Here is a 21,859-nt window from a genome sequence, read left to right on the forward strand (position 1 = left end):
CCTCGAGGTAAAAGGCAAAAGATTTATGTGATCTGAAGAGAAACCAGAGTATAGGGATCCTCAAGGAGGTGAGGGGGTACCATCTTTGGAAACTTTTAGGGGGCCCTGTAAGATTATTTTATTCATTAGAGTTTTTAATTGAGTTTAGGCGGCTGGCATTGTATTAGAATGGGGGTAAATCAAGGTTTTATTGTTACTTGGATGTTTTTAATTATACATTATAAGTAGCCTTGAACTATGGAGAACAGATGTGCATAAATGTTTCAATTAATTAATTAATTAATTAATTAAATTTAGTAAAAAGCAATTAAATCCTGTATGTGGGAAATAATTTCCTTCCATTACTGCTTATTTAACATATTTAGTTATAATGCAGCCATAATTGCATGTGTTCCACTTGTAGCCTGAAAAAGTAGATGTGGTATTCACACCAACATCCACCAGTAGCCCTGGAAGAGTAAAAAAACAGAGATGCTAGAAAATGTGTCAGCCTACGCCCATCCACATTGCTCCTTTTTTGTTTCTGTATCTTAGTACTCAAGGTCTACAAAGATATATATGTATACAACAAATAGTGGGCAAATTCTGGGTGTTAGTTTTTAATTAGGTATAGCAGGAAATAAAATCTCAGTTGTGGAGCCATTTAAAATTTTGTACAGTTCCCATCAATGACCTAATTAAACAGCATGCTTGAAAGAATTCCTACTGCACAATCTAAAACGTGGTTTAATGTGTAACATTAATTTTCACATACTAAAATTTGCCATTGGGTTGCCTTTGCGTGTAATTTTCACATCATGAACTTTTCTTCTGACTCAGCTCCAACCTGTTGAGGTGCTGTGGCCAGCTACAATCATTTCTTGAGTTCAAGACCTCAGTCATTGGGTCCAGAGCAAGGAGCGTTCTCCCTCTCCTCTTCTGTCATGGAGGTTTATGCTAGTCTGAAAGGGGCAGGGCATAAAAGTGAAGGAGGAGGAGGCTTAGAATTGGCTTGGAAGAATATGCATGACCAAGATAAATTATAACCTCTCACAGTTTAGCGAATCCTATTGACAAGGCGTTCTTTAAGGCTAGCTGGGCATCTTCTTAAGCCCAGTCACCCTCCTCTTGCTCTTCTCCCTTTTATGTCTCTGACTGAAGTGATGAAACAGCACTCTAATAGAGCAGAACTACAAGTGACAAAAGGCACAGATTGGACACTTGTCAGCTTCCCTCAAGTTTTGATGGGAAATGTAGGCAGCTTGGCGGAATGTTGGACAAGTAACAGTTAAAAAATCCATTGGACAACAGTCAGAGAGCAAAGCTGCAAGACTAGGATGCCTACATTTCCCATCAAAACTTGAGGGAAGCTGACTAGTGTCCAATCTGTGCCTTTTGTCACTTGTAGTTCCGCTCTAACCTCAAACTCTGGATAACTATAGGTTCTCTCCTGTGTGCTGCTCTCTGCTGGCAATATTCCCACACAACATGAGAGACAGTGTGTACGTGTTAGCCCCTGCCAGTTTACAGGTTGTGAAAGCTGGGTCATTGTGAATAACCCTTTTTGTCTACATACCTTAGGGTGTGCCTCCTTTTTGTAGGGGCCCACTCCTGCCTTCTCCTTTCCCAAGTCTCACTGCACAGCATGTGTGTACACCAGCTAACAGTGTGACTGATTTGGAAATTGTAGGAAGCAGTTAGAGCTTTCAGAGTCAAGATCATGAGGAACGAAAGAAGCAAGTACTAAAGACAGAGGTGAGAGAAATAACACAACTTAAGGGAGAATCAGAGCTGGAAATCAAATTTCACCAAAGGAGCACAAGGTCTAGGCAAAACTGAATTTGCAGAATATAGAGCACCAAAAAAATAAATAAATAAATAACTGACAGCGCTGGTCTAGAATTTTTTCTTAGAGATATGACAGGTACTTATAAAACATTTAACAAGAATCCAAACTAATTGAGGGCTTTTTAAAAAGCAACAGGTTACAAGTTAAGCATTGAAAATGAGCTCCCTGGCTGTTTCCACACTACTCACCTTCTTCTAGAACACTGCCGAGCGTCGCGAAAAAAACACGGAAGATAGTGTCTTCTTACGCGAGTTTTGCACAACATTGTGTAAAACTCATGCGAGAAGACGCTATCTTCCGTGTTTTTTTCACCATGTTCTGGAAGAAGGTGAGTAGTGTGAAAACGGTCCCTGTTAAAATAAGAGAAACCATCAGTATGTTTCAACATGATCTCTTAGAGTGCATAGCTTTTCAACTCCAGGATATCAAGTAACATTATCTTCGTATGTCTTGTTGGAATATAGTCTTCGGATATCACTTCCCCAGCGAAATGTTCATTGGCAGGCAATGTCATTTATATAAAATACCCCATCATTTCTGGATGATCACTGTATGTACGCCCACAGTGGGGTCTGCTTGCTTATGGAAGAAAACCTGCACATCTGCTGTTACTCAAAAAGAAAAATAAACTAATATTGGCTTTTGAAAAGGGGGAAAAAATCGGTCACAGATTGTTCTGAAAGTACTCAGAGGATTTTTCTCTCTTCGATGTTATCTCAGTCTGAGATTTTGAACATTTTCCCATGAAAGGAATAGGGCAGATTCCTCTTTAAAGCAGCGAGCTACTGGAGCAGTTGGAGGCCGCTTATAAAATTGAGGTCAATGGCTAACTAAAGAGGTTTGTGAAAATGAATCGTACCCTTATTAAATTTATCCACAGCATACTGTTTATGATTCCCCCCCCCTATATTTAACTGTCCATTATCCAACAAGTACCCAGGGATGGTAACAAATGTTTGTTTCTTTTCCAAACATTTCAGAACTGTTGAACCTTCTGCATTCTGTTAAATGGTGCAGTTGAATGGCAAGCCTCAGTTCTAAGGACGTTTACATGGAAATTAACCCTATTGATTTCAGTGGGAACTGAATGCCAAGTTAGGCTGCTTAAGGCGAGAACATACATTTTCTTGGGACCGTGTTATAGGCTGTTAAAATTCCATGTGATTTTTAAATTAAATTTCCAAGATCAAAATGTCGCCCCACATTTAAAATGTCTGTGTTTTCGTTAGTTGAAAGAGGAAAAAAGCAACAATGCTTTTTTGTTTGGGGGCAAAATTTAAAAGGGAATATGAAAGAACATTAAAAGATCTAGCTGAACTATGCCCAAAAGGTGTTGTAAACACATACCATAAGGTTTGTATGTTTGTGTTTTAAACAGTTTTAAATTTAATTCTGGGGAGTAGTTGGCAGTTCTCGTTAAAAAAAAAAGTTTGATTTTTTTTTTAAGTGACCTTCTTATGGAAGTATAACACTTGGATCCAGCAATCCACATTCACAAGGACTGCAGATCTTCCCTGCTTTTTCCTCCCTCCAGCATGCCCTTCCAGCCCTGGAAAAGTTGATTCCAAGGATTGTGGGACCTGTGTAGGTTAATTGGCTACAGTGAGGAGGAAGGGGGAGAAATTGTTTCTGCCTCCCTTTTCTGTTCCTGTTGCTCCGCTGATGAAAGAGGGTGATTTCACCCCCTTCCCTTTCCTCATTGTAACCCGGTGGTTCTCACAATCTCAGGAATCAACTTTCCTGGGTTGGAAAGGACTGCAGTTGGTAGGAAAAGCAGCAAAGATCCACAACCATCAGTACCTTCTGCTGACAGAATGCTGGATCCAACCCATAGTATCCTGGGTAAGCCTAGGAGGTATTACTGGAGTCATTCTTTTCCATTGACTCCATTAGGTGCTTTGTCATACACAGCTAATTTGGCATAGCAACCAGTGGCCCTGGATGGGAGTGGTCATTCAACCTGTGCCAAAAGACATAACTAGCCAATTCAAGAGGTCCCAGATGGGCATCATGATGTGGATGGGAACTGTTTATTAGCTAGATCTCATTTTAATGGGTTGCACAGGAAGACACCTCTGAAGCAATTAACTCTGAATTAGTTGGAATCTATCCACAGGGTTTTTTAAAATATATTATTTTATCTAAAAGAATTTTTCCCAATTAGTAAAAAGATAGCAAAAGAAGAAAAAGAAAAGAAAAAACGGGTATCTGTCTACCTAAAAAGAAAGAAAGAAAGAAAGGAAATTAGGAATAATTATCAATTTCATCTGTGAGAAGGTACATAAGTATTATATATTATACCCTCACTCCAAATTTACCCTTACCATAAAAAAAAAAACTAAAGAAACAGCGTTTTAAGTCTAAGTGGAGGGGAAGTCAGGAACTACAATCAAGGATCTTGTCATTGTCATTCCTACCAAATGAATCAATGCTGCTTTGATCATTTGAATATCCCTACATTGTTTTTAAGCTAGCGTGAGATGCGTAATGAAGGGCATAAGATTCCATCAGGATTCCTTTTCTCCCCATCACAGGTGACTACACAACACCCGTAAAAGACACAGAAGCAGACAGGCAGCACAAAGGGAGTGATGGGAAGCTACGAGGACGATCAAAAAGAAGTAATGAGCCCTCCCCAACAGCTGACACTGAAATTGAGGTAAGAAACTATGAGGAGTTCCTCCTCCTTTTGCTTTGTGTTGGAATAAATCCAAGGCAGGATGACTTTAGGAAGCATGGAAAATTGCTCACTTAATAGAAGAGAATCATTGGACCCAACCCAATATAACTATTAGGTCACCTCTTCCCTTTCCCATTTTAAATCCATCTTTCCACTTTTCCGTTAACTTGTGATTAGAATTTGAGAGCCAGTGTTGCAGTATCATACTAGGACCTGAGACAACTGGGTTTGAAGCCCAGCTCTGCCATGACAACTCACCAGGTGACCTGAGGCTCAGCACGATCTTTCAGTTTTAACTGTATCACATGGCTGTTGAGAGGATAGGTGGAGCACAGGAGAACAATGTGATAAGCTGTTTTCGGTGACCTGTGGAGAGAAAAGCAGATATAAGTTAAAAAAAAACAATGTGTAAAGAAAAACTTTTGAGCTTTGTTGATTTTGTGAATACATGAAGCTTCCTTATACTGAATCAGATCCTTGGCCCATCAAGGTCAGTATTGCCTACTCAGACTGGCAGCAGCACTCCAGGGTCTCAGGCAGAAGTCTTTCACTTCATCTCCTGCCTGATCCTTTTACGTGGAGATGTTAGGGTTTGAACCTGGGACCTTCTACATATAAAGCAGATGCTCTACCACTGAGCCATGCCCCTCCCCAAATTGGTTTGCTTCGTTTCCCCTTTGTGTGTGGTGTTCCTAGGAGATTTAGGAATGCTAACACCTTCTTTGTTATTTCCTTTGCCTAATATGAGAATCATACATTTTCTTACCCCCAGCTATGGTTGGCCCAATCAAATATTTCACTAGATCGCTTTGTAACTAATCCAGCTATGGAAACAAGCTACCCTACATTTATTATTTTGTTAAGAAAATTCATATGCTGTCTCTTCAGAGACCTGCCTGAGGTGGCTCACAGAGTAGAACGTCATAAAAACAGCATAAAACCATTATAAACATAGCCAGAGCACCGAAACATCATAAAATATTTAGCAGCCTCAGGTGATCCTCATAATAAAGCAAGCCACGAGCTAGAAGCAAGCATCAAAACCCTTATTAAAAGCCTGTGTAAAAATAAATGTTTTGTCCTGGCACCAAGAAGGGAATAGCATAGTACGTGCCAGGAGACCCTCAAGGGCAGAATGTTCCACAGGTGAGATGCCATCACGAAAAATGCCCTGTCCCTGTTTGTCACCTGCCTCATCTCTACAAGCAGGGCACAGAGAACAGGGTGTGTTTGGAAGATCTTAACTGGTGGGCTGGGCAGTACGGGAGGAGGCAGTCCTTCAAGAGGGAAAATAGTTCACCTAAATTGTATCTGGACTTGTTCTTGACCTTTAAAAATTAATCTAGCTATATATTCCCAAATGAATAAATCCCTGCCATCAATTGGTGTGATTTGTCTCTTTTCTACCCCCTCTACAGCGCGTATTTGTGTGGGACTTGGATGAGACGATAATAATTTTTCACTCCTTACTCACGGGAACCTTTGCATCCAGATATGGGAAGGTAAGTTGGATTTGTCTAGAGTTTTGTTCCCCACAATTGCTGTTCATCCACCCAGAATGCATTGGGGATCGTACAGGCAGCTTTTCAAACAGATGTTGCTCATTTTCTTAAGAATATCTTTAATATAATCCAGTGGCACTTCCCTCAGACATGTGAAAATCTAATTTCCATCCCATCTTATTGCCTGTAACCTACGTTCTTCAAAGGAGTGTATTGTTCAGCATCGGCTAGATAGGACAGTGAACTGTTTTCTTGTTGAGACTTTTGTCTGGAAAAGAAAGAAAAAAATTATTAACAGATACGATGCAAAAATTCCAGCCTCGTGGAAATACCATATTTTAAATTAAGATATTGGGTTTTGTTTTGTGCATTTTCTCTAATAAGGTTTGTTTATGACACCATACAACAGCTTCATGCAGTGTTTCTACTGCTGAAGTGTACTGCTGAAGTGTTTAGGGGCTGGATATTTGGATACTCCCTTGCATTAAAAAAAATCTCAAAATGCCACTTGCACATTCTAGATCCTTTTTCATTGACATATTAGTTTTCAGTGTGCAGGTACTTCTTTTTAACATTAAGTGTCCTGCCTGCAGTCTGGCAAGGTACAGCCTTGCAACCAATACGTTAGGTCAGATTTTGTGGTCTATGAATGCAAGGATGGAGAGTTTTTCCTGTGTTTTCCTCTGCCCCAGCAGTTCCATGTGGTCCCACGTAAGTTAGTTCCTGAGGTCATGGGATCACTTGTAGCTCACCTTTCTCATTGAGAGTCAAGGCAGATGTGGAATAATAGTCACACAAGTCAAAAGACTGCACTGAGGAATGGAAAAGGGACAAAATCACCCTTCCCGCTTCTTCTCTTAGCTCCACTGACAGCAGTAAGTTTACAAGGGTCCCCGAACTCCAGAAATCAACTCTCTTAGAGTCTCTGTGGCTGCAAACTGCAGTATATTAATTAAGATGTAGCAGCAGGGCATGATAAGTATGGATTCTGATTTACAAAACAGATCTGATTACAAATCTTAGTTTGGCACCAGCCTGCAAATCCCTGGAGCTGGACTATCTCTGTTCTGGATGTCACAGCTATCCAGGGTTTAATCAAACCCTGATTTAGCATGATGCCTGAGTGCAATTAGTGTGTTTATTTAGCCATTATCCCATATACTTTTAGAAGACAGTTGTCCATATGCACAGATGTACATATTTCTTTGCAAGCTCCAGAGCAATATTTAATTGACTGCATCCCATCACCACTGCAGTCTTATAAAATGCTAGATTTTCATATATTTGTTGAACAGTTTTCTATTTATTTATTCATTCGTTTGCCATATTTATAGGTCACCTTTCAACAGAGCACCATTCACGAGGCAGTTTATAGCAATCTTAACAATACAACTTAAGTAATAAAAGCCAATTTTAAACCTTATAAAAACAGCAAGAGTCTCCACTGATCCCTCAGTGCCTGACAGAATGAAAGTGTAATGTCAAATAAGTTCAAAATTGCTTTGAGTTAAACCATGCTTAAGCACTTTAATATGGAGAGGAAGAGGCTGTATTTGCTATTTCTTAGATCAAGACAATCAACTTGGCAACTGTCTAAACAGCCTTGAATGCTGCCACAGAAATATGATTTGACATCATTTTATGGCTCTACCAGCTGGGCTTGTGTTTAGGATGGTTTTAACAAGCCAGACATGTAATTAGAAGGATAGATTTATTGTTCGCTGTTAGATATGTGCGCATGAAAAAAGGATATAAAAGATTTGTGGTGCAGACACCCACTGAATTGTTGTTGGGGGTTTTCCGGGCTGTATTGCCGTGGTCTTGGCATTGTAGTTCCTGACGTTTCGCCAGCAGCTGTGGCTGGCATCTTCAGAGGTGTAGCACCAAAAGACAGAGATCTCTCAGTGTCACAGTGTGGAAAAGATGTAGGTCATTTGTATCTACTCAGGAGGGGTGGGGTTGAGCTGAGTCATTCTGTAAGAGTTTCCCAGGGTGTGGAATGCTAATGGCGGGAGGCTTCACTGTATCCTGAGGAGGTTCTTTTGCATATGGATTGGTGCTTGATGTGCTAATCTTCTCTGCAGGGCTATTGTCGGGTGTGGAGTGTTTTGTTGGCCTGGTGTTTTTCAGAACTGGAGCCCATGCTCTGTTCATTCTTAAGGTTTCTTCTTTCCTGTTGAAGTTTTGCTTATGCTTGTGAATTTCAATGGCTTCCCTGTGCAGTCTGACAAAGTAGTTGGAAGTGTTGTCCAGTATTTTGGTGTCCTGGAATAAGATACTGTGCCCTGTTTGAGTTAGGCTATGTTCAGCCACTGCTGATTTTTCAGGCTGTCCAAGTCTGCAGTGTCTTTCATGTTCTTTTATTCTTGTCTGGATGCTACGCTTTGTGGTCCCGATGTAAACTTGTCCACAGCTGCAGGGTATACGGTATACTCCTGCAGAGGTGAGGGGGTCTCTGCTGTCTTTTGCTGATCGTAGCATCTGTTGTATTTTTCGGGTGGGTCTGAATACTGCTTGAAGGTTATGCTTTTTCATAAGCTTTCCCATCTGATCAGTAATTCCTTTGATATATGGCAAAAACACTTTTCCTGTAGGTGACTGTTTTTCCTTGGTTGTTTGATTCATCCTGGGTTTGATTGCTCTTCGGATTTCATTTCTGGAGTAGCCATTTGCCTGAAGTGCGTGGTTTAGATGATTAATTTCCTCATTGAGAAAGCGCGGCTCACATATCCGTCTTGCACGATCCACTAATGTTTTCATTATGCCTCTTTTCTGTCGGGGGTGGTGATTGGAGTTTTTGTGTAAGTACCGATCAGTGTGAGTTGGTTTCCTGTAGACCTTGTGACCTAACTGAAAGTTTGCTTTGCGGATGACCAAGGTATCCAGGAATGAGAGTTTTCCCTCACTTTCTTTCTCCATTGTGAATTGTATGTTCAGGTGGATGTTGTTGAGATGATTCAAAAACTCCATTAATTCTTCCTCCCCATGGCTCCAAATGATGAATGTATCATCCACATCAGCCCACTCAGGTATCATCAGCCCACTCAGCCCAGTTATAGCAAACTTCTACATGGAACATTTTGAAAAAACAGCTCTAGAATCAGCACCCCACAAACCCAGTGTATGGTTCCGGTTTGTGGATGATACATTCATCATTTGGAGCCATGGGGAGGAAGAATTGATGGAGTTTTTGAATCATCTCAACAACATCCACCTGAACATACAATTCACAATGGAGAAAGAAAGTGAGGGAAAACTCTCATTCCTGGATACCTTGGTCATCCGCAAAGCAAACTTTCAGTTAGGTCACAAGGTCTACAGGAAACCAACTCACACTGATCGGTACTTACACAAAAACTCCAATCACCACCCCCAACAGAAAAGAGGCATAATGAAAACATTAGTGGATCGTGCAAGACGGATATGTGAGCCGCGCTTTCTCAATGAGGAAATTAATCATCTAAACCACGCACTTCAGGCAAATGGCTACTCCAGAAATGAAATCCGAAGAGCAATCAAACCCAGGATGAATCAAACAACCAAGGAAAAACAGTCACCTACAGGAAAAGTGTTTTTGCCATATATCAAAGGAATTACTGATCAGATGGGAAAGCTTATGAAAAAGCATAACCTTCAAGCAGTATTCAGACCCACCCGAAAAATACAACAGATGCTACGATCAGCAAAAGACAGCAGAGACCCCCTCACCTCTGCAGGAGTATACCGTATACCCTGCAGCTGTGGACAAGTTTACATCGGGACCACAAAGCGTAGCATCCAGACAAGAATAAAAGAACATGAAAGACACTGCAGACTTGGACAGCCTGAAAAATCAGCAGTGGCTGAACATAGCCTAACTCAAACAGGGCACAGTATCTTATTCCAGGACACCAAAATACTGGACAACACTTCCAACTACTTTGTCAGACTGCACAGGGAAGCCATTGAAATTCACAAGCATAAGCAAAACTTCAACAGGAAAAGAAGAAACCTTAAGAATGAACAGAGCATGGGCTCCAGTTCTGAAAAACACCAGGCCAACAAAACACTCCACACCCGACAATAGCCCTGCAGAGAAGATTAGCACATCAAGCACCAATCCATATGCAAAAGAACCTCCTCAGGATACAGTGAAGCCTCCCGCCATTAGCATTCCACACCCTGGGAAACTCTTACAGAATGACTCAGCTCAACCCCACCCCTCCTGAGTAGATACAAATGACCTACATCTTTTCCACACTGTGACACTGAGAGATCTCTGTCTTTTGGTGCTACACCTCTGAAGATGCCAGCCACAGCTGCTGGCGAAACGTCAGGAACTACAATGCCAAGACCACGGCAATACAGCCCGGAAAACCCCCAACAACCATCGTTCTCCGGCCGTGAAAGCCTTCGACAATACACCCACTGAATTGTTTGGAACGCTGCTAAGGCTTCTGTCATCTTCCCATGAAAAGAAGGCACACATGTCTGAAGAACAGGATTGGTTGCAGAACCTTGCCTGATTAAAGCTATGGCATGCAATGCTTGCTATTTGCCCTAACTCGGCAAGGAAACTCATTTTTCCTTTCAACTGATCTTCTGGTTGCAATTGTCAGCTTAGGAGGAAAAGCAATTTTGAACCTTCTTGCCCTTGTTTCCCAATATCAGTCAGTAGCAACTTTTGAGAAATTAGGGTGTACCCAGATCATTGCATTCACATGACAGAACTACAAAAACTTCCAAAAGCAGCCCAGCAGTGATCTCTGTCCTCTGAAAGGTGCATTCACACCTGGCAACAGCTGCTGCAGTCACTGTTCAGTGATACACTTCTGAATTGGTTGCAAGGAACGGAGTTGTGACGGGGCGGGGGAAGAGTGTTAAGAAGGAACAAATTTTGTATTCCATCTCTGAGCAGATGTTACCTGGAACATGTAGTTCAAGTCGTATCTGCTTAGGTGAGGTCCAGCTTCCCTCTTAAAACAACCATCTCTTATTGGCAGATGAGCGACATCTCTTGTAGATCTGTCAAATGGGGAGCGCTGTTTCATTCAGCAAAAGGAAAGATTATTTATTTAGATATTTATATCCTTTTTTTCTCCAGTGGCAATGGGAACCCAAAGTAGCTTACAATATCATTCCCCACTCCTCCATTTTAGTCGTACTACGACAACCCTGTGCGGGAGGTTAGGTTGTGAGAAACTGACCCAAAATCACCCAGAAAGTAATAATAATAGCAGTGTGCTTATATACCACCTTTCTGGACAGATTAGTGTCACATTCAGAGTGGGGGATAAAGTTAGTGTTGTTATTACCCCCACAATACTGTTGGGGAGCTGGGGCTGAGAGGAGGGGTTTACACAAGGCCACCTGCTGAATTCATGGGAGTCGAACCAGCAGAGTGCTGTTTCGCAGTCTGACCATTTTACAACTATGCTACAGTATCCATCTTAGAGTGGGGATTTGAACCTGAAATCAAAGCCTCTTCTTATCCCTTCTTGAAGATCTCAAAGGTTGTAGCTCTGGGTCAAGCTCTGGATCAGCTGCTTGCTGCTATATACTTACTTATTGTCTGCAAAGAACAAGAGCAGAACAGTGCAAAATTGGGTGGTATATTCTGCCCCTTAACCAGAAAAAGATCATTGAAGAATGCTCAGTTTGGTGTAGCGGAGCGGCAGAACTCTAACCTGGAGAACCGGATTTAATTCCCCACTCCTCTGCTTGAAGCCAGCTGAGCAACCTTCGGTCAGTCCTAGCTCTTCCAGAGCTCTCTCAGACCCCCCCCCCCCCACCTCACAGGGTGATTGTTGTGAGGATAATAAGAACACACTTTGTAAACCACTCTGAGTAGGCGTTAAGTTAACCTGAAGGGTGGTATATCAAAAGTGGTTGGTGGCGTTGTTATCCATGAAGTCACGTTTTTCATGGAGATCAAATTATCAACTGATGTGATGTTCTCTGCAGCAAGCTCCTGCAGTTGTATATTGGACAGTGCCCATTACGTCACTTCAAGACACATCGCAGGCTTCCCGCTTTCTTATGTGCCATTAAGAATTGCTTGCAAATCTTACAATTTTGTTGGTGTTTCCCTAACTCTATGCTCCTGGGCTCTGTGCTGTATGCTCATCCCTCTTCTGCCTGTCTTCTGCATGTTTAACCTGTTCTTTTTCCTGTCAGCCAAGGGTGTCTGTCAGTAATCTTTGGGCCTGCTACCTTCTAGCATATATGGGGAGTGGGGGGGAATGGTACCACATGACTAAAGCTAGGACAATAGTACTCCTCCTGGCTTCTCAAACATGAACATCTCCTTTTGCCCAATGCTATCACCATCCTACAATTGCTAATCTTAAGTGCAATCGCCAACATTAATCATGAATCATGCTAATCAAAGTTTTGCTCAAATTGGTTTAAGGAAGGCATCCTGTGCATTCTCCCAGCAAAAAAATCTCACAGGGCTAGACTTGCACTGGAAATGTATCAATGCATGAAGCTGCCTTATACTGCTATCGAGGTCAGCGTCGTCTATGCTGACTGGCAACGGCTCTCCAGGGTCTCAGGCAGAGGTCTTGCACATCATCTGGTCCTTTGATTGGAGCTGCCAGGTATTGGACCTGGAACCTTCTCCATGCATAGCAGAGGCTCTGGCACTAAATATCAACCTGTCCCAGAAGAGACTGTGTTTAGCTGCTGTGCTTGAAAGGTACAATGTATGTGGGAATCAGAAAATTCTATTTGTACTGGTTGATGATACGCTTAATACTATAGTCGTAAAGCAATGCCTGAGTGAAGTAGCCCTATGCTGCATAAAATCAAACAACTTAAAACGGTATTTGAAAAACAAAGAATATACTGAAAAGTGTTCTGTAACCAAAAGCGGATTTTACCTATGTTCTGAAAGCTAATATGTCTGAGCATGGCTGGGGGCTTGAGTGGGGAAGTTGCCGGATGTCCCGAAGTGCTACAATCAGAATGGAACAAGCAGTACTCTTGGACCTTCATTTGAAGCAGAGCATCCTAGGACTTTATGAAAAGGTGATGGAGGGCCACACTGGGAGCTTCCTGGGCCTCCAGAGGCCCCAAGGAGGCCACTGTGTTGGTGGGAAGATGAGCCGTGTTGCCAACGACTCACTTTTTATCCCCACGGAGAGGCCTGCGAGTGCACCTGCTCAGGGATAAAGTCATCACCAATTGAGTTTTGATTGTGTGGAGTGTCTTTGTCATTAATATGGATGTAATAAAGGTTGCTGCTGCTGCCTAAGTTGTCACCGATATGGCTTGCCTTTTATATAGTATAGAATACTGCTGGTAAAGAGTGAATGCTGTTTGTCAAATCAGTGGTTCTCACCCAGTGGTACATGTACCCCCCAGTGCAACTCAGAATTGCTCTAGGTGAGATTCAGGGTTTTCATAACAATTACTATGGATCTCTCTCTCTTAATTCACATGCAAGTGTGACATGCCGTCTCCTGCCAACCTTACCTGCCACTGGTTATCTGTGTGTGATTTTTTGGCATCCTAGTAATAACAGAATTTCTGTAAACATATACATCTCCTTCTCAGAAAAAGCGAGTTTTTTGTTTCTATCGTTGTGGAACCCAGGTTCTTTGATACAGTGATTAGTGGGATGTAAGATATGAATAGCAGAGAACCAATGTGTTAAAGCACACTGTAATGGAATCAGATCTGCCCTTAAAACAAATGCCTATGGTTAAAGCTGTGGTCTACTGGGAATGAATATATAAAGATAAAGGAGCCAAAGATAGCCCATTCTCTAAATACCACCTTATGAAAAGAAAAAAAAAACACCCAACATTCCACAGGACACAGTGAAATATAAATCATGGGGTGTAATCACAAGAAAATTTTACCATTTGAGAATAATGTTGAAAGGGCATGATTTGGTGGGTTTCTCCCCCCCCTTTTATGTGCTCACTTGGCCAATCATGGCCAAGATAGAGTAATACTAGTTGCTTCAGCTCTGATCCTCTTTGTAGTTGGTAGGTTTCCCATGCACATCTTGCAACATAATCCTTCATTAATCACTCATGACAGGCATTAATTCCACTCTTGAAAAACCTGTATAGATTAGAACCAAATCTCTGGACAACTAAGGCCAGCAGAGGCTTGTGAGCACTAGATGTACCTTGGGGTTATTGTTTTAGCCCCCCCCCCCTTTTTCTATTATGGCTTTCATGTGAGATAAAGCATGAAAATACACAATGCTAATACCTTTTACTGCTAAGATAGTGAGGGAATGGAAGGCGGAGAGGTGGCACAAGTCCACAACAGTGGCAAAATTGTGCTTAAGTTTAGGAGTATCATGCCAGGCAGAAAGAATAGCCTGTTAGACCCATTAAAAAGTGATGTATGCAAGTTCATTACCTTAAAGATTCTTAGAATGGGCTGTGTTTTAGGGCTACTTTATATGACCACTCTGGAATTTGCAACAAAATTTACAATGGATGTTTACAGGAGGCTTGCCATTTGATCGGGGACAGCAGGCAAACTCTCACCATGGGTTCCAGGTCCCACCGGGACTGTTTGCTCCAGTGAGAGCATTTGGGAGGGGGCAGAAAGCAACACCATGACATCACTTCTGGTGTGTACCCAGAAGTAACATTACGATGTACAAACAGTAAGTGACATTGTGATGTCACTTCTCTCCCCAAAATGCTCCTGCTGGTTGCCTGCACTCAGCAGGCAATCCTATTTTACAGGCTGCGGTAGACCAGAATCAGCACATCAGAACCACGTTTGGATATCTTTTTAAACTCAATTTGTGAACTATATTACAATTTTTTAAAAAATTATATAAGGCCACAAGCTCTGACTGGTTAATCAGCACAAGTGTTAATATATATTCCCTGCAGATAATTCATTGTTCTGACAAGAGTTAAAATCAGGAACTCTTGATGGGCCCACACTGTGTAGGCTGTAAAAAAAATTGAGAAAAAAGGAAACTTTCCTCCTCGTCTTGTATATCTTTCTTTATGTGTGAAAGCAACAGGAAAAAGCTATGTCTTGCTCTTAGGGTAGTAGGACTAGTTAAAGGATTTCTTATCTGTGAGAAAGAGAAGAAACATGAAGTCAAAAGGGTTTAGTCAAAATCTGTATCAACCACATGCTGTCCTTCCATTTTCAGCAACGATTGATTTGTTTTGAGAAGCTGTCGTAAATCCTTATAGTAATAGGGAATATTTCATATTCCCAAACTGAAGGGGGAGATCTTTAAAGAATATATGAAGAAAGACTGTTAGCTTTTCTTTATTAAATGGTACACACATTCTCCTCAAGAGAAACTGATCTTTTTCTTCTGAATCATCCAAAAGATATCTGGTTTTGTAACCTGCCTTGGGTCTCTGCCTAGTTTTACGAATAATCCCACACTGTGGTTGAGTGTTACATCAGAACCCTTGGGCTTGTGTGTTCCCCTCCTCTCCCCCTTCCTTCTCCCTTGTACATGCACTACTTCCCTTCCTGTTACATCTGAACCAGCCAATTCCAAGGGTGTACTGTGTCTCTGCAAATCAAATTGTAAATCTCAAACTATAGTTAGCCAGTTTGGGTATAATGTTAAATTCTGACCATGAAATAGGACACTAGGGATAGCATTGGAGCACATGAAGAAAGGAGAGACTGTGAATATATTTCATTTATTCAAGTAGATATTTCTACCTCGCTTTTCTCTACAATGGGAGCACAAAGTAACTTACAACATCATTCTGCCCTCCTCCATTTTTTCCTCCCAAGAACAACCCTATGAGGTAGGTTACACTGAGAGAGCATGACTGGCCGAAGGTCATCCAGCAGGCTTCCATGGAAGGAGAGGAATTTGAACCTGTCTCTCCCACATCCTCATCCAAAACACTAACAACTACGCCATGGCAGTGTTGTTCATGATGTTTTGTTCTTTTTATACCCAGCCATGATTATATGTAGAGATGGGCACGAACAACAACAACAAAAAGCAACATGATGCTTCTTGTTTGTTGCCATTCATGAACAGTGACTCATGAACAACCACGAACATGGCCCTGTTCATGAACATGTTCGTGGTTGGCTGTTCATGAGGACCAGCAGGCTCTCCAGCCATCACTTAAGTTTGGTCAAGATCCCTACTGCACCACTCCCAGAAACCTGACCTGAGCAGGCACCAGGAAAGGTACCAATAATAAATAATAGCTTGGCCCAGAGCCTGGCAGCAGCCCTGGAACTTGAAGGGGTAGATCCCTATCCCACCACACACAAAGAAAATTCAAGCTCCAATGCACTCTGTCTTTCAAAATGCCAACAGCAACTGTCTCTCCCTCTCCACTGTCTGCAAAGTCAGAGCTGGGAGCCCCCCTCCCCCTGGTCTTTGCTCCCTTGTAACAAATTTGGAGTTCCGCACTTGAAAGGAAGACTTGCCTATCAAGCTAAATTGGGCTTAGATTGGGGTTTCCAGGGCAACAGCAGGAGTTCAGAGTTCAGACAATCCCTGCCTAAGTTGCCAAGGGAATTGATTGCAGGTGCCAGACTGTCTGGCTTGACGAACAGTAAGACGAACAGCAACGAACGAGGCTTTCAACTACCACGTTTAGAATGGGGCCTCACAAACAACTTATTCGCGAACAGCAGATTGGGCTCTTTGTGGCTTTTTTTTGTTCGTATTGCTGTTCGTGCCCATCTCTAATTATATGTGATTTATGCTTGTCTTCAGTTTGCCAGCCAGCTTATTCTCTACAGTGGGAGCAAAAATGTTGGTAGAGCCGCATGGTAAAAAACAAAGAGATTCCCCCATTTTCCCCCCATCCCCCATTTTTGCTCCTACTGGAGCACAGAGCAGTGGGTCATTAGTCTGGCAAGCCTAACCTGCATGCTAGAAAGGGGCAGATAATAAATAAATGTATTTATTGTATTCTTATCCTCCTTGTCAGCCAAACTTGGCTTCCAAAGCAACTCACAGGAAGGAAAAATTCATATGAATGGCCATTAAATTTCAATACTAATAGGGAGGGATTTCTCAGCTGAGCTGTAACCAGACATAACATGATGGAAGAGTGTCTGGCTGCTTCCTGCCCTCCCTCTGATGGCCCCATCGGTACATGTAAGTATACTGTATTAATTGATCAGCTGAAAACAGTAGATTGGTCGAAAGTATTTAACTGGTTGACAGTCCTGCCTTTGCAAAAAAAAATGAGTGAGCTAATGTCTCCAACAGAATGCAGCCGAAAAGTTGCCAGAAGGAGCACCTGCTCTGGGTCTCAGCAGGAGCCCTCACTGTGTATTGAGAAGCAGTTTTATGGCCCCATCCAATAAGCCATGAATATTGTTCTCAGTGGAGTGTAAACGCCTGTACTGTTTAATGGGTTTTGGTGTATGGTATTTAATGTTCCTTCTCAAGGCATGACACGCCGTCTGTGGTTCTCAACCCTGTTCTGTCCCATTGTGCTGTAGAAAGGTTAGCAGAAAAATCATTGACCATAACCAAATACTTTGCTGGTGTCCGTTTCAAATAATGTGAGGTTGGAGGAGGGTGCTATATGTGAACATATTTTCAGAGTTACTAGAAAAGAGACCCCTCAAAGTCACTATTTCATTTTGCACTCAGAAGATTAGAATTTTCTGGTGATCCCTAGCCCAAAAGATGTCCAACTGTCCTCGACCAGAGCCAAGGCCTTCTTGGCCCCGGCACATGCCTGGTGGGAACTCTCTGCCTGGTGACATCCACGCCCTGCGGGACTTAACACAGTTCCGCAGAGCATGTAAGACAACTGTTCTACCAAGCTTATGGCTGAGGACAGCAATGTTTATCACCATATCCGTCCCCATTATCTGTCCCCTTACAGAGGGAAGAATGTATGCTGTTTTAATGCCATCTATAGTTCAGATTGTATTATTTTAATGGTTTCTGCCTTGATTGACTGTTTTAATTTGTAACTATTTATATATTTAATTACATAATTTAATTATATATGTGCTTTACCATAATGGCAACAGTGGTATCCTCATACCATAGAGCACTCTTAAGCTGTTATAAAATCAGATGGGAAAGAATGAATTAACTATTACCCATTTTGAGGAACAGTAGAACACTGTATCATTGGACTGGAGAGACAATGGCCGTCGTCACACGGGCATCTCTTCCGTTAAATTTACAGCATATACCGTCCTACCTGTTATCGGCACAGTAACGTTTCTTCGGGTCACCTAACGACTCTTCGCGCCACCAGCTGTCCACACCGAAGCACTCTGTTCTGTTCTCTCTAACTGCGCAGAAGCAGCTCCTCCCCCCCTTTTTTTTAATTATTCTGGCGTTTAATTCCGCTATAACGGAATAACAGCATATAAACATTCCGTTAGAGCAAAACATTACGACCCTTTTGTTTTTCCAACTTTGAAATTATATAAATAGCCCTTTGCCCGCAGAAAACTCCCTGTCTGGCATGATCCCCATCGCTGAAGACTCTGCCATGGCGATTGAGTCATTTTTACTTCAGCAGAAAGTTCGCATTGTGTTATGTCGTTATGGCGTTATAAGGACATAATAAAATAAAAAAGGGGGAGTTGCAGGAAGAAATGGATTCTGGGATTGAAGGGAGGGCATAGGACGTTGCGAGGCGAAATACATCGATGTGAGGCATTCACACTGAGGCACAAAATAGTGCGACTATCAAGCACAAAGCAGAAGAGAGAAAATCGCTACAGTGTTGGAATAAGGTGGGTGTTTGCCGGGAAATAGCGCCATTTTAGCGCTAAATAAAAGCCCGTGTGACGACGGCCAATGTAATGTAGTGATTAAAGTGTAAGAGCAGAGTAGGTGACCTTCATTTAAATTCTTACATTGCCCTGAAGCTTACTGAGTCAGTGACCTTCTCTCAGTCTCACCTATTCACAGAGTTGGAGTGCAGTTAAAACGGAGGAGAAACTATGCACACAGCTAGGGTTGTCATCGGCCTTCTAGGGGTAAGAGATCTCCTGCCCCTCAACTGGGCCTAGCCTGCTGGCACTCCAGCAGCCGGCAGGAGAAAGAAATATGGATGGATGGATTGTCTGCTTTTCTCACTGAGATCCAAGGTGAATCACACAGTGCAAGTGAAATATAATACAATCAACAGGTAGGGCATTCAATAAGCAGCTACAATAATGAACAACAGTACATTCAGTGAAAACAGATACAGTAGGGCACAGTAGCAGAAAATATGAAGATAAGCATAAAGTCCAGCATAGCCGACAGCAAAGATGTGATGTCACTTCCAAGGAGACCCAGAAATGACATCATACCTCTCTAGAAATTGCCAGACACTCTGTGGTTTTACCATAGGGTTTCCAGTGATCCTACACTGTGTCCAGATATCCTTGGAAGAAAGTCTGAGTGGAAATGCACTAGATAGATAACACTGAAAAAATAATTAAACATTAGCTTCTGTCAGAATGATCTTCATTATATATTTATATTAAAATTTCCTTTAAATAAGTAGCTTATTTGAAGTACCACAGAAATGCAGATCTGAGGGTGATTTATGCTTTTAGTGAGTAGATCTGCCTTTTACAACTATCTTCACTGTGGAGGAGTAAAAACTTGCTTTTATTAACTGGCAATTAAAAACAAATTGTAGAGGTTCAAATCTGCCTGCTAGGTTTGTTGAGGTTCACGTTGCTAGGGTTCAAATCAAATATACAATTCCCACTTGAACTCTATTAGCTAATTCAGAGTGGCATGTATTTCTTGCTTTGTTTGAGAATTGGCCTAATATGTATGTACGGCTGGTGCTGCTGTTCAGACATCTAAGAGTTCGCCATTCCTTTGACAAACATAAGCCAAAGTGCTTAAGGACATCTGTTTATTTTATTTCTTTAATGAGAAAACCTTCCATCTTCTTCCTGGTTCAGCTGTGTTTATTTACATTTTGTTACTCATATGTGCAGGGCAACTTGGGACATTAAAAAACCCTCTATGGACTACTAGCAAGCATCCCACTTAGAAAAAATGAGAGAAGGTAGAAAAAGTCCTTCCTAAGGAAAACATAGTCCTTTGGAATTCTATAAAATAGATTTTCAAAACAAATATAGACTAATTCGTTTGGTTGGTGGTGGATTAAGTCAAGATGAATACAATTTGGGAAGGATTTTCTGAGGAAATAGAATTTTTTTTAACCCAAATTTTATATTCAGTGCCCTTTGGGGTTAAATATTAAAAGCATTTAGTCATCATATGTAATTTTAAAAGACTGCCATTTAAGGCATATTACTATATCACTTATCAGTAGAACTGTGCAAGGCACCTTGTGCTTATGCCTTTAGTATTTGTCTGACTTGTGAAAAAAGAGGTTGTAAGAACAACAACAACAACATTCAATTTATATACCGCCCTTCAGGACAACTTAATGCCCACTCAGAGTGGTTTACAAAGTATGTCATTATCCCCACAACAAAACACTCTGTGAGGTGGATGGGACTGAGAGAGCTCCAGAGGGCCGTGACTAGACACGGGCATGAACGGGGGGGGGGGGAGAACATGGTGTTGATTGTTCGTTGCCATCCATGAACTACGAACATGACGTGTTCACGAACATGTTCGTTGTTCGTGGGAGCCAGTAGGCCCTCCTCCAGCTATCAAGATCCCTACCACACCACTCCCAGAAACCTTACCTGAGCAGGCAGCAGGAAAGGTACCAGTAATAAATAATAGCTTGGCCCAGAGCCTGGCAGCAGCCCTGGAACTTGAAGAGCTAGATCCCTATCCCACCTCACACAAAGAAAATTCAAGCTCCAATGCACTCTCCCTGTCTCTCTCTCAAAATGTCAACAGCAACTGTCTCTCCCTCACTGTCTGCAAAACTAGAGCTAGGAACCCCCCTCCCCCCTGCTCTTTGCTTCCTTGTAACAAATTTGGAGCTCCACACTTGAAAGGAAGACCTGCCTATCAAGCTAAATTGGGCTTAGATTGGGGTTTCCAGGGCAACAGCAGGAGTTCAGACAGAATTCAGGCAGTCCTTGCCTCCGGTTGCCAAGGGAATTGATTGCAGGTGCCAGATTGTCTGGCTTGATGAACAGCAACTAACAAGGATTGCAACGACCACCTGTTCATTTAGAATGGGGCCTCATGAACAGCTTGTTCACGAACAGCTGATTGGGCTGTTCATGGCTTTTTTTAGTTCATATTGCTGTTCGTGCCCATCTCTAGCCGTGACTAGACCAAGGTCACACAGCTGGCTTCAAGTGGAGGAATGGGGATTCGGAATCAAACCCGGCTCCAGATTAGAGTTCTGCACTCTTAACCACTACACCAAACTAGCTCTCAATTTGCTAAGCCTGTGCTGATAAAACTTTTTAGATGCTCAGGTCACCTGAACATCTTCCTGTCATGTCTTTGTTTTCTGGCTCTATTCATTTTTATTTATTTATTTTAAATCCCACCTTTCTTCCATCACTGAAGACTCAGTTGATTCTTGTCTAGGCAACAACCAGATCCAGAACTGCTTAGTGTCAAAAAGCATACTTGATCTTCATCCATAGCTTGGAAGATGGCCCCTACCTTGATGTGGCCCATCTGGCTACCTGGATCCATGGCACAATAATATTGAGACGACACTACTCTAATGTACTCTACAGTGGTCTCCCCTCAAAGTCAACTCAGAGACTCCAGCTGATGCAGAATTCTGGAGCTCTGTTACTCTCAGGAGCTAGATGGAGCGTGCATATCACTCCCATTCTGCAGTCACTCGGTTAGCTTCCCATCAGTTACTAGGATCAATTCAAGGTCATGACTGTCACATTCAAAGCCCTTCATGGCTTTGACCCGTCATATCTGTGAAACCACCTCTCTCCCTATGTTCTGCCATGGCAGCTTTGCTCATCTGGTCAGGGCCTTTGCAGATATCACCCTGC

General features: G+C 42.1%; 1 protein-coding gene across 1 annotated transcript in view; it reads left to right on the plus strand.

Annotated features, from left to right (window-relative positions):
* The window catches only part of EYA2 (EYA transcriptional coactivator and phosphatase 2), a 199,973-nt gene that overhangs the window by 140,774 nt on the left and 37,340 nt on the right, over positions 1-21,859 (plus strand). The window contains exons 8-9 of the mRNA XM_054981392.1: positions 4,363-4,487; positions 5,927-6,010. Coding sequence (XP_054837367.1) covers positions 4,363-4,487; positions 5,927-6,010 — 209 coding nt within the window. The remainder of the gene's footprint in view (positions 1-4,362; positions 4,488-5,926; positions 6,011-21,859) is intronic.

Source organism: Eublepharis macularius, chromosome 5, assembly GCF_028583425.1.
Source record: "Eublepharis macularius isolate TG4126 chromosome 5, MPM_Emac_v1.0, whole genome shotgun sequence".
NCBI classification, from domain to species: Eukaryota; Metazoa; Chordata; class Lepidosauria; order Squamata; family Eublepharidae; genus Eublepharis; species Eublepharis macularius.